Genomic DNA, 15,000 nt, shown 5'->3' on the forward strand with positions numbered 1-15,000 from the left:
CACAGTAACTCAGTGTCACAGTAACACAACACCACAGTAACTCATTGCCACAGTAACACAACATCACAGTACCACAGTAACACAACACCACAGTAACACAACACCACAGTAACACAGTGCCACAGTAACACAGTAACACAGTGTAACATGAACACAACACCACAGTAACACAGCGGCACCATGACACAGTAACACAACACCACAGTAACACAGTGACACAGTAACACAACACCACAGTAACACAGCAGCACTGGACACCTGGACCACAGAGGTATAGTGAGAACAAACGGTATCTGCACCTGTCTTAACTTTATGTTAATTGTGTAATAGTGTCACGGAACCTCAAGCTTGGCTCGACTCGAAACTCCATGTTTAAAGTCTCATGGAAGACAAAGCTCCAGACTATTCTCCGTCCTGGCTCCAAGATGGTGGAACGATCTTCCATTAGCTGCTAGGACTGCAGAGTCTATTGCTATCTTCAAGTGTAAACTGAAGACTCACCTGTTTGTTGAGTTCTTACCAGAGCACTAATTCAGCTGATACCACTTGCCGTTGTTCTTAAATTGTATGTCTGTCTATGGTTATTTGTGCTTCTTGACAAACGTCTAACTTGCAAAACACTAGGTAATGATACCATGGACGTAATTTTGTAATAAAAAGTGGGGGGGGACATGGATTCATCGCTATTTAAATATTTGGTTTTAACCATAAAAACTGGGGGGGTCCAAAACCGGCTTTTGAAAAAGTGGGGGGGACATGTCGCCCCCCCCAAATTACGTCTGTGAATGATACTGACTCCTGTAGTTTAGTAGTAGTCTGACTCAATGGTGTCTTGAATTCTGGCCTATCTGTACTATTTCCTAGGATGAATTCTGTGATCAGAAGCAAAGCACTTTGTAAGTCGCTCTGGAAAAGAGCATCTGCTAAATGCCATAAATGTAAATGTAAATGTAACTTTTGATTACTGTGAAGGTTGAAATTGGCCCTGTGTGTGTGTGTGTGTGTGTGTGTGTGTGTGTGTGTGTGTGTGTGTGTGTGTGTGTGTGTGTGTGTGTGGGTGTGTGTGTGTTCTCTCACCTTAAGGAACTGTGGAGTGACTAGTCTGACTGTAGCTACCAAACACACTTGCTCCTCCAGAGAGACTTGGAGTGATCGTGGAAATACCAGCTCATAGCCATTACATGAGGACGTAGGAACTGCACCACACACACACACACACACACACACACACACACACACACACACACACACACACAAACAATTTTAGTTCTGCAGATATGAAAACAGATACTATATAGGACATGACAAAAGATGTGGACATGTAAAAGATTCATCTGTCATAAAGCCTGTAACCCTGAGTGACATATCCTTCATCACCAATCAGACTACTGCAGACAAAAATACATCATAACAGACTTTCCTCTTCACCAGTTAGACCAGTAAACATACCTCCTGGGTGTCTCACTATAAGACCTGTAAACGTGCCTGGGTGTCTCACTATAAGACCAGGAAACGTGTCTGGGTGTCTCACTATAAGACCAGTAAACGTGTCTGGTTGTCTCACTATAAGACCAGTAAACGTGCCTGGGTGTCTCACTATAAGACCAGTAAACGTGCCTGGGTGTCTCACTATAAGACCAGTAAACGTGCCTGGGTGTCTCACTATAAGATCAGTAAACGTGCCTGGGTGTCTCACTATAAGACCAGTAAACGTGCCTGGGTGTCTCACTATAAGACCAGTAAACGTGCCTGGGTGTCTCACTATAAGATCAGTAAACGTGCCTGGGTGTCTCACTATAAGATCAGTAAACGTGCCTGGGTGTCTCACTATAAGACCAGTAAACGTGCCTGGGTGTCTCACTATAAGACCAGTAAACGTGCCTGGGTGTCTCACTATAAGACCAGTAAACGTGCCTGGGTGTCTCACTATAAGACCAGTAAACGTGCCTGGGTGTCTCACTATAAGATCAGTAAACGTGCCTGGGTGTCTCACTATAAGATCAGTAAACGTGCCTGGGTGTCTCACTATAAGACCAGTAAACGTGCCTGGGTGTCTCACTATAAGACCAGTAAACGTGCCTGGGTGTCTCACTATAAGATCAGTAAACGTGCCTGGGTGTCTCACTATAAGACCAGTAAACGTGCCTGGGTGTCTCACTATAAGACCAGTAAACGTGCCTGGGTGTCTCACTATAAGACCAGTAAACGTGCCTGGGTGTCTCACTATAAGACCAGTAAACGTGCCTGGGTGTCTCACTATAAGATCAGTAAACGTGCCTGGGTGTCTCACTATAAGATCAGTAAACGTGCCTGGGTGTCTCACTATAAGACCAGTAAACGTGCCTGGGTGTCTCACTATAAGACCAGTAAACGTGCCTGGGTGTCTCACTATAAGATCAGTAAACGTGCCTGGGTGTCTCACTATAAGATCAGTAAACGTGCCTGGGTGTCTCACTATAAGACCAGTAAACGTGCCTGGGTGTCTCACTATAAGACCAGTAAACGTGCCTGGGTGTCTCACTATAAGACCAGTAAACGTGCCTGGGTGTCTCACTATAAGATCAGTAAACGTGCCTGGGTGTCTCACTATAAGACCAGTAAACGTGCCTGGGTGTCTCACTATAAGACCAGTAAACGTGCCTGGGTGTCTCACTATAAGATCAGTAAACGTGCCTGGGTGTCTCACTATAAGACCAGTAAACGTGCCTGGGTGTCTCACTATAAGACCAGTAAACGTGCCTGGGTGTCTCACTATAAGACCAGTAAACGTGCCTGGGTGTCTCACTATAAGACCAGTAAACGTGCCTGGGTGTCTCACTATAAGATCAGTAAACGTGCCTGGGTGTCTCACTATAAGATCAGTAAACGTGCCTGGGTGTCTCACTATAAGACCAGTAAACGTGCCTGGGTGTCTCACTATAAGACCAGTAAACGTGCCTGGGTGTCTCACTATAAGATCAGTAAACGTGCCTGGGTGTCTCACTATAAGATCAGTAAACGTGCCTGGGTGTCTCACTATAAGACCAGTAAACGTGCCTGGGTGTCTCACTATAAGACCAGTAAACGTGCCTGGGTGTCTCACTATAAGACCAGTAAACGTGTCTGGGTGTCTCACTGGAGACAGCAGTGCTGGGAGAGAGGGGTACGCACCATTGTTGTGAAATTTAAAATCTCCAACAAACTTGACACACTCATATATGGGCGGATCCTTTGGGTCAATATTTCCCCTCACTATGTGACAGCAGAACTCAACATGTGTGTCATCTGAGAGAGAGAGAGAGAGAGAGAGAGAGAGAGAGAGAGAGAGAGAGAGAGAGAGAGAAAGAAAGGGAGGGGTGAGAGAGGGAGAGAGGGGGATTGAACATATTTCAAACACAAACACAAGCAAGCTGGAAGAAATGCTCATACTGTATATATGGTATACTGTATACAACAAAATTATTAAGGGTGTGTTTGAGTGTGTGAGTATTTGTGTGTGCACATGCGTGTATGTCTGTGAGTGTGTGTGTATGGGTGTTTGTGAGTGTGTGTATGTGTGTTTGTGGGTATGTGTGTTTTGAGTATGTGTGTTTGTGTGTGTGTATGTGTGTGTTCTGAGTGTGTTTATGTGTATGTGTGTTTTGAGTGTGTTTATGTGTATGTGTTTTGAGTGTGTGTGTGTGTGTGTGTGTTTTGAGTGTGTTTGTGTGTATGTGATTTGAGTCTGTGTGTTTTGAGTATGTGTGTGTATGTGTGTTTTGAGTGTGTGTGTGTGTGTGTGTGTGTGTGTGTGTGTGTGTGTGTGTGTGTGTATTTAGTGTGTGTATGTGTGTTTTGAGTGTGTTTATGTGTATGTGTGTCTGTGTCTGTTTGTGTGTATGTGTGTTTTGAGTGTGTTTGTGTGTATGTGTGTTTTGAGTGTGTTTGTGTGTATGTGTTTTGAGTGTGTGTGTGTGTTTTGACTGTGTGCATGTGTGTTTTGAGTGTGTGTGTTAGTTTTGAGTGTGTGTTTGTATATGTGTTTTGGGTGTGTGTGTGTGTGTGTTTTGAGTGTGTTTGTGTGTATGTGTGTTTTGAGTGTGTTTGTGTGTATGTGATTTGAGTGTGTGTGTGTTTTGACTGTGTGCATGTGTGTTTTGAGTGTGTGTGTTAGTTTTGAGTGTGTGTTTGTATATGTGTTTTGGGTGTGTGTGTGTGTGTGTGTGTGTGTGTTTTGAGTGTGTTTGTGTGTGTGTGTTGAGTGTGTATGTGTGTTCTGACCCAGCAGCAGGTCTGTAGACAGTAGTTTGTACACCTCTCCGTGCTCACGCTCGGGCAGGAAGTTCAAGATGTTCTGGTCCATCATGTCTGACTGGAACACAGAACCTGCAGGCTCACTTTGCAGTTTATGGAGAGTGAGATTATTTTCTATTATGCAAACATAATTACCTAGAACGTCCTTTCCTGTTAACATTTGAATCTGAAGAATTCATTTACATGACTCATTTATATTTCAGCTTTTTTACAGTCTGAAGTTAAAAGAACACTGTCGGAATAGATAGATATATTCAGAACTACATTGGGAATGGTCAAGTGCAGAACTGTATAACCCATAACCACAGTTCTGATTGCAAGACACCCTGATACAGATGTTTCAGACACCCTGATACAGATGTTTCAGACACCCTGGTACAGATGTTTCAGACACCCTGATACAGATGTTTCAGACACCCTGGTACAGATGTTTCAGACACCCTGGTACAGATGTGACCTAAAAAATCCAGAGATCCAAAGCATATACACAATTCACCACAATGTACTATAATCACAATGTACTATAATCACTATTATTACACACATATTTGAGTACTTCCAGAGTGCTAACTTAATTAATACCAATTAGTCATGAGAAACAAGAATGTATGAAATAGGCAAACTACAGAGAGAAAGATGCTTTGGTTAATCTGGTCAAACACCAAAACAGGCACTGTAGGCGATTCAGGCTCACGTACTACTGGAAGAGACAGCAGGGTGAGACCAAGCAGGACTAACACTAACCCAGGACCTACCTAACCCTAATCCTAACCCTAACCCAGGACCTACCTAACCCTAATCCTAACCCTAACCCAGGACCTACCTAACCCTAACCCAGGACCTACCTAACCCTAATCCTAACCCTAACCCAGGACCTTCCTAACCCTAACCCTAACCCTAACCCAGGACCTACCTAACCCTAATCCTAACCCTAACCCAGGACCTACCTAACCCTAATCCTAACCCTAACCCAGGACCTACCTAACCCTAATCCTAACCCTAACCCAGGACCTACCTAACCCTAATCCTAACCCTAACCCAGGACCTACCTAACCCTAATCCTAACCCTAACCCAGGACCTACCTAACCCTAATCCTAACCCTAACCCAGGACCTACCTAACCCTAATCCTAACCCTAACCCAAGACCTACCTAACCCTAATCCTAACCCTAACCCAGGACCTACCTAACCCTAATCCTAACCCTAACCCAAGACCTACCTAACCCTAATCCTAACCCTAACTCAAACTAAACATGGTACTCAGTAGAACAGCATCTACATAACAACATCAAGGTGGTTTTGGTCTCTTTCATTTAGAACAAATTAAGCTGTTTACATTTGTACTGAATCCACTAAACCGAATCTGCTGTACATCTTAGGATAAAACAGTTTGCAACCTAACAGTTTCTCTTTTGAAAAGTCTCTAAACCTCAGAAACATCTCAGTTTGAACCAACTCCCACAGACAATATGGTGCGTATCGGCCGTTTCACCTACATTTAGAAAACCATGAGTAATTATCTTAGTCATCGCAGGATCTGAACCAAAAGCCCATTTGAAACATTTTCTACAGTCTGTAGTCTTATCAATATGATTTAGATTTATAAAAGTACCAGAGAGATAAACTCATCTTTTAAAGTCTGTAGAATAATGGACTGACCCTGCAGTTAACGTTTTGATAAAATAACAGAAGATGAGTCATTATGTGTTTAAATAAATGACGAATTGTTTTGTTTTTAAATAACAGAAGATGAACTTTTATGTGTTTAGATAACAGATGGGTTGTTGTGTTAGCACTGTTAAATAACAAATGAGCTGTTAACACTGTTAAATAACAAATTTGCTGTTATGTGTTAACACTGTTAAATAACAAATGAGCTGTTAACACTGTTAAATAACAAATTTGCTGTTATGTGTTAACACTGTTAAATAACAAATGAGCTGTTATGTTAACACTGTTGAGCTGTTGAGTTAACTACTGATTCACTCTCTAATCTGCATTTGTGTTCACATGTGATGAGCTGAACCCAGAGTCTGAAGCTGGAACCCCCACTTCACTTACTGGCAAATGGCCAATGAGAGACGAGACACTGTCGGAGACGTAGACGATGCTGCCGTCTGTGGTTAGAGCAATCAGGAAACCATCCAGTGCCTGTGTACCACAAAACAAGAAACTAGGGTTAGGATTAGAGTAGAGCTAGGTGTTAGAGTAGGGTTAAGGGTCAGGGTTAGGAATTAGGGTAGGGTTAGGGTTAGAGTAGGGTTAGGGGTTAGGGACAGAAACCTGAGGTGGTTGGGAATGAGGAGGAGCAGGAACCATCATGGGAAGATAAACCCCTGTGTGGTGTGAAGCATCATGGGAAGATAAACCCCTGTGTGGTGTGAAGCATCATGGGAAGATAAACCCCTGTGTGGTCTGAAGCATCATGGGAAGATAAACCCCTGTGTGGTGTGAAGCATCATGGGAAGATAAACACCTGTGTGATGTGAAGCTTCATGGGAAGATAAACCCCTGTGTGGTCTGAAGCATCATGGGAAGATAAACCCCTGTGTGGTGTGAAGCATCATGGGAAGATAAACCCCTGTGTGGTGTGAAGCATCATGGGAAGATAAACCCCTGTGTGGTGTGAAGCATCATGGGAAGATAAACCCCTGTGTGGTGTGAAGCATCATGGGAAGATAAACCCCTGTGTGGTCTGAAGCATCATGGGAGGATAAACACCTGTGTGGTCTGAAGCATCATGGGAAGATAAACCCCTGTGTGGTGTGAAGCATCATGGGAAGATAAACCCCTGTGTGGTGTGAAGCATCATGGGAAGATAAACTCCTGTGTGGTCTGAAGCATCATGGGAGGATAAACACCTGTGTGGTCTGAAGCATCATGGGAAGATAAACCCCTGTGTGGTGTGAAGCATCATGGGAAGATAAACCCCTGTGTGGTGTGAAGCATCATGGACTAATCATGGCAGCATAGGAACAAGCCCTGAAGACTATATCAGTAGAGACTATATCAGTAGAGACTTTATCAGTAGAGACTTTATCAGTAGAGACTTTATCAGTAGAGACTATATCAGTAGAGACTTTATCAGTAGAGACTTTATCAGTAGAGACTATATCAGTAGAGACTTTATCAGTAGAGACTATATCAGTAGAGACTATATCAGTAGAGACTTTATCAGTAGAGACTATATCAGTAGAGACTTTATCAGTAGAGACTTTATCAGTAGAGACTTTATCAGTAGAAACTATATCAGTAGAAACTATATCAGTAGAGACTTTATCAGTAGAGACTTTATCAGTAGAGAATATCAGTAGAGACTTTATCAGTAGAGACTATATCAGTGGAGACTTTATCAGTAGAGACTTTATCAGTAGAGACTATATCAGTAGAGACTATATCAGTAGAGACTTTATCAGTAGAGACTATATCAGTAGAGACTTTATCAGTAGAAACTTTATCAGTAGAGACTTTATTAGCTGTATTTACCACACCAGGCAGGTCCCCAGATTCCCCTGAGACCATCTAGCACATAACAGCATGGAGCAAGATTCTACACTGGCATAGTATACAGAGACATCTGTGAGTATGGACTAGAAGGTCAGACAGAGGTCAAAGAGGGACACCCCCAGGAAGGTGTTGGAGGACGACTGAGGTAAGACTGTAGTAACAGATGCATCAATCTCAAATTATAGTACCAGTTCCATGTGACAGCAATATCAGGAACACAGAACTCAAAAAATATCAAGAGAAGAGAAGAGCTCGAACAGATGTGGAAGAAGAAAGCAAGAGTGCTTCCTACGGTAACTGGAGCACTAGAGGACATGACCCCTAAACTGGGAAAATGGATCCAGCAGATGCCAGGAACTATATTAGAGATCTCCATCCAGAAGAGTGCAGTCCTGGGATCTACATCAGAGATCTCTGTCCAGAAGAGTGCAGTTCTGGGATCTACATCAGAGATCTCTGTCCAGAAGAGTGCAGTCCTGGGATCCACATCAGAGATCTCTGTCCAGAAGAGTGCAGTCCTGGGATCCACATCAGAGATCTCTGTCCAGAAGAGTGCAGTTCTGGGATCTACATCAGAGATCTCTGTCCAGAAGAGTGCAGTCATGGGATCCACATCAGAGATCTCTGTCCAGAAGAGTGCAGTCCTGGAATCTACATCAGAGATCTCTGTCCAGAAGAGTGCAGTCCTGGGATCCACATCAGAGATCTCTGTCCAGAAGAGTGCAGTTCTGGGATCTACATCAGAGATCTCTGTCCAGAAGACTGCAGTTCTGGGATCTACATCAGAGATCTCTGTCCAGAAGAGTGCAGTCATGGGATCCACATCAGAGATCTCTGTCCAGAAGAGTGCAGTCCTGGGATCCACATCAGAGATCTCTGTCTAGAAGAGTGCAGTTCTGGGATCTACATCAGATATCTCTGTCCAGAAGAGTGCAGTCCTGGCAACAGCTGAGATACTGCAGGACCCTCAAGCTCCCAGACCTCTGGTAGAGGATCCAGGGCAAGTGGGAAATACTGTCACATAAATCTACAGTATAAGATGCATCTCTCAAGTATTACCATTACAGCATTTCAACTGGATAGTCAGTAGTATTGAGCGTGTGAATCTTGAATATGTAAGTTAGGGAATACTGCATTCTCAAATGATTAACCTCTTTTAGTGTCTGTTATACCTATGAGATATAATGAAATGAAACGAAATGAAATTAAGTTAAATTTATATAGCTCCAGTATTTATAAGTTGCTCATAGATACAAAAACCCTTCCTGGCAGAAACACCAGACAAACATTTTACCTCCAGCATTAACTGGGTGAATTCCTCATTGCTGAGAAACGATGGCTTCCAATCCTGACGAATCTCACACAATTCTGTCTGCGATGTTATCTCTGAAAAACATCAACACCAGCTTCAAAATTCACACTAAGACAGCCTGAAATTATTGTGGAGTTCTGGAAGGATGTGGAAAAGACATTTTAGAGTTGCTACTGCTACTGCACGCAAACCAAGCTGTAGTGCTGCCTATCAAGAACTCTGTGAGAACACTAACCAGAAAGTTCTTACACAGCTGGATGATGAAAGTTACCAGATGATTTTAGGAATTCTGTAGATCTATGAGTTAGGAAAATAAACACTGTACAGAACAAAAGGAATAATCTCTGCTCTTAAAAATGAGAGTCGTGTACACTCACTGGTTTCAAATCACAGTGTCACACTTTAAACTACCTTCTGTTCCCAGATCACACATGCTAGGACTTGTGCCCTCTGACCTTTCTGCTTCTGCAGGACATCGATGGTCCTCTGGAGGATGGTTGATTTGTCCATTTTACGAGGCAGTCCCTGTCCCTGCACCATGGAGCACAGCTCTTTGATCAGGACGTTAAACTGGTCCCGCCTCTTCTTCTCCGACCTGTTACGGGACACTCTGCACACAAAAGAGAGTGGAGGCCAAGCAGCAGGACTGCATTACTTCAGGACACTACACTGATACAACACACACTACACTGATACAACACACTACACTGATACAACACACACTACACTGGTACAACACACACTACACTGATACAGCACACACTACACTGATACAACACACTACACTGATACAACACACACTACACTGGTACAACACACACTACACTGATACAACACACACTACACTGGTACAACACACACTACACTGATACAGCACACACTACACTGGTACAACACACACTACACAAATACCGCACACACTACACTGGTACAACACACACTACACTGATACAACACACTACACTGATACAACACACACTACACTGATACAAAACACACTACACTGATACAACACACTACACAGATACAACACACTACACTGATACAACACACTACACTGATACAACACACTACAGCACACTACACTGATACAACACACTACACTGGTACAACAAACACTACACTGGTACAGCACACTACACTGGTACAACATACTACACTGATACAACACACTACACTGATACAACACACTACACAGATACAACACACTACACTGATACAACACACTACAGCACACTACACTGATACAAAACACTACACTGGTACAACATACTACACTGATACAACACACTACACTGGTACAACACACTACACTGGTACAACATACTACACTGATACAACACACTACACTGGTACAACACACTACACGGGTACAACACACTACACTTATACAACACACTACACAAGTACAACACACTACACTAATACAGCACACTACACTGATACAGCACACTACACTGGTACAACACACACTACACTGATACAACACACACTACACTGATACAACACACTACACTGATACAACACACTACAGCACACTACACTGATACAACACACTACAGCACACTACTACAACACACTACATTGATACAGCACACTATACAGGTACAACACACTACACTGATACAACACACAATACACTGATACAACACACACTACACTGATACAACACACTACACTGATACAACACACTACAGCACACTACACTGATACAACACACTACACTGGTACAACATACTACACTGATACAACACACTACACTGGTACAACACACTACACTGGTACAACATACTACACTGATACAACACACTACACTGGTACAACACACTACACGGGTACAACACACTACACTTATACAACACACTACACAAGTACAACACACTACACTAATACAGCACACTACACTGATACAGCACACTACACTGGTACAACACACACTACACTGATACAACACACACTACACTGATACAACACACTACACTGATACAACACACTACAGCACACTACACTGATACAACACACTACACTGATACAACACACTACAGCACACTACTACAACACACTACATTGATACAGCACACTATACAGGTACAACACACTACACTGATACAACACACAATACACTGATACAACACACACTACACTGATACAACACACTACACTGATACAACACACTACACTGGTACAACACACTACACTAGTACAACATACTACACTGGTACAACACACTACACTGGTACAACACACTACACGGGTACAACACACTACACTGGTACAATACACTACACTTATACAACACACTACACTGGTACAACACACTACACTGGTACAACATACTACACTGGTACAACACACTACACTGGTACAACACACTACAACACACTACACGGGTACAACACACTACACTGGTACAATACACTACACGTATACAACACACTACACAGGTACAACACACTACACTGATACAGCACACTACACTGATACAACACACACTACACTGATACAACACACTACACAGGTACAACACACTACACTGATACAACACACTACACTGATACAGCACACTACACTGATACAACACACACTACACTGGTACAACACACTACACAGGTACAACACACTACACTGATACAACACACTACACTGATACAACTTACTACACAGGTACAACACACTACACAGGTACAGCACACTACACTGATATTTACATTTACGGCATTTAGCAGACACTCTTATCCAGAGCGAATTACAACGTGCTTTGCATCTGATCACAACACTGATACAACACACTACACAGGTACAACACTCTACACTGGTACAGCACACTACACTGGTACAGCACACTACACTGATACAGCACACTACGCTGATACAACTCACTACGCTGATACAACTCACTACGCTGATACAACTCACTTCACAGATACAACACACTACACTGGTACAACACACTACACTGATACAACACACTACACTGATACAACAGCTACACAGGTACAACACACTACATTGATACAGCACACTATACAGGTACAACACACTACACTGATACAGCACACTACACTGGTACAGCACACTACACAGCACACTATACAGGTACAACACACTACACTGATACAGCACACTACACAGGTACAGCACACTACACTGGTACAGCACACTACACTGATACAACACACTACACTGATACAACACACTACAGCACACTACACTGATACAGCACACTACCCTGATACAACACACACTACACTGATACAACACACACCACTGATACAACACACTACACTGATACAGCACACTACACTGATACAACACACACTACACTGATACAACACACTACACAGGTACAACACACTACACTGATACAACACACTACACTGATACAGCACACTACACTGATACAACACACACTACACTGGTACAACACACTACACAGGTACAACACACTACACTGATACAACACACTACACTGATACAACTTACTACACAGGTACAACACACTACACAGGTACAGCACACTACACTGATATTTACATTTACGGCATTTAGCAGACACTCTTATCCAGAGCGAATTACAACGTGCTTTGCATCTGATCACAACACTGATACAACACACTACACAGGTACAACACTCTACACTGGTACAGCACACTACACTGGTACAGCACACTACACTGATACAGCACACTACGCTGATACAACTCACTACGCTGATACAACTCACTACGCTGATACAACTCACTTCACAGATACAACACACTACACTGGTACAACACACTACACTGATACAACACACTACACTGATACAACAGCTACACAGGTACAACACACTACATTGATACAGCACACTATACAGGTACAACACACTACACTGATACAGCACACTACACTGGTACAGCACACTACACAGCACACTATACAGGTACAACACACTACACTGATACAGCACACTACACAGGTACAGCACACTACACTGGTACAGCACACTACACTGATACAACACACTACACTGATACAACACACTACAGCACACTACACTGATACAGCACACTACCCTGATACAACACACACTACACTGATACAACACACACCACTGATACAACACACTACACTGATACAGCACACTACACTGATACAACACACACTACACTGGTACAACACACTACACAGGTACAACACACTACACTGATACAACACACTACACTGATACAACACACTACAGCACACTACACTGGTACAACACACACTACACTGATACAACACACACTACACTGATACAACACACTACACTGATACAACACACTACAGCACACTACACTGATACAACACACTACACTGATACAACACACTACAGCACACTACACTGATACAACACACACTACACTGGTACAACACACAATACACTGATACAACACACACTACACTGATACAACACACTACACTGATACAACACACTACAGCACACTACACTGATACAACACACTACACTGGTACAACATACTACACTGGTACAACACACTACACTGGTACAACACACTACATGGGTACAACACACTACACTGGTACAATACACTACACTTATACAACACACTACACTGATACAACACACTACACTGGTACAACATACTACACTGGTACAACACACTACACTGGTACAACACACTACACGGGTACAACACACTACACTGGTACAATATACTACACTTATAAAACACACTACACAGGTACAACACACTACACTGATACAGCACACTACACTGATACAACACACACTACACTGGTACAACACACTACACAGGTACAGCACACTACACTGATACAACACACACTACACTAGTACAACACACTACACAGGTACAACACACTACACTGATACAACACACTACACTGATACAACTCACTACACAGGTACAACACACTACACAGGTACAGCACACTACACTGATACAACACAATACACTGATACAACACACTACACTGATATTTACATTTACGGCATTTAGCAGACACTCTTATCCAGAGCGAATTACAACGTGCTTTGCATCTGATCACAACACTGATACAACACCCTACACAGGTACAACACACTACACAGGTACAACACACTACACTGGTACAGCACACTACACTGGTACAGCACACTACACTGATACAGCACACTACGCTGATACAACTCACTACGCTGATACAACTCACTACGCTGATACAACTCACTTCACAGATACAACACACTACACTGGTACAACACACTACACTGATACAACACACTACACTGATACAACAGCTACACAGGTACAACACACTACATTGATACAACACACTATACAGGTACAACACACTACACTGATACAGCACACTACACTGGTACAGCACACTACACTGGTACAGCACACTATACAGGTACAACACACTACACTGATACAGCACACTACACAGGTACAGCACACTACACTGGTACAGCACACTACACTGATACAACACACTACACTGATACAACACACTACAGCACACTACACTGATACAGCACACTACCCTGATACAACACACACTACACTGATACAACACACACCACTGATACAACACACTACACTGATACAGCACACTACACTGGTACAACACACTACACTGATAAAACTCACTACACAGGTACAACACACTACACTGATACAACACACTACACTGGTACAACTCACTACACTGACACAGCACACTACACTGGTACAGCACACTACACTGATACAGCACACTACACTGATACAGTGAACTACTGTACATTGTCCCGGGCTGTATATGATGCCCATACAATTGATTACACCGCACGTACATAGTGTACGTCACCCCATGTCAATAAAAGATACATAGATTCAACACAATCAAAACTGGCACACTTAGTACTGTAACACGGCACA

General features: G+C 42.8%; 1 protein-coding gene across 3 annotated transcripts in view; it reads right to left on the reverse strand.

Moving 5' to 3' along the window:
• Positions 1-15,000, reverse strand: part of npas2 (neuronal PAS domain protein 2) — a 68,542-nt gene that overhangs the window by 17,219 nt on the left and 36,323 nt on the right. For all 3 annotated transcript variants that reach the window (XM_076991008.1, XM_076991009.1, XM_076991007.1), the window contains exons 4-9: positions 9,547-9,701; positions 9,074-9,165; positions 6,334-6,423; positions 4,240-4,330; positions 3,151-3,264; positions 1,078-1,196 (exon numbers count right to left, since the gene is read on the reverse strand). In XM_076991008.1, the coding sequence (XP_076847123.1) occupies positions 1,078-1,196; positions 3,151-3,264; positions 4,240-4,330; positions 6,334-6,423; positions 9,074-9,165; positions 9,547-9,701 (661 nt within the window). The remainder of the gene's footprint in view (positions 1-1,077; positions 1,197-3,150; positions 3,265-4,239; positions 4,331-6,333; positions 6,424-9,073; positions 9,166-9,546; positions 9,702-15,000) is intronic.

This window comes from Brachyhypopomus gauderio, unplaced genomic scaffold (genome assembly GCF_052324685.1).
Source record: "Brachyhypopomus gauderio isolate BG-103 unplaced genomic scaffold, BGAUD_0.2 sc80, whole genome shotgun sequence".
Classification (NCBI taxonomy): Eukaryota; Metazoa; Chordata; class Actinopteri; order Gymnotiformes; family Hypopomidae; genus Brachyhypopomus; species Brachyhypopomus gauderio.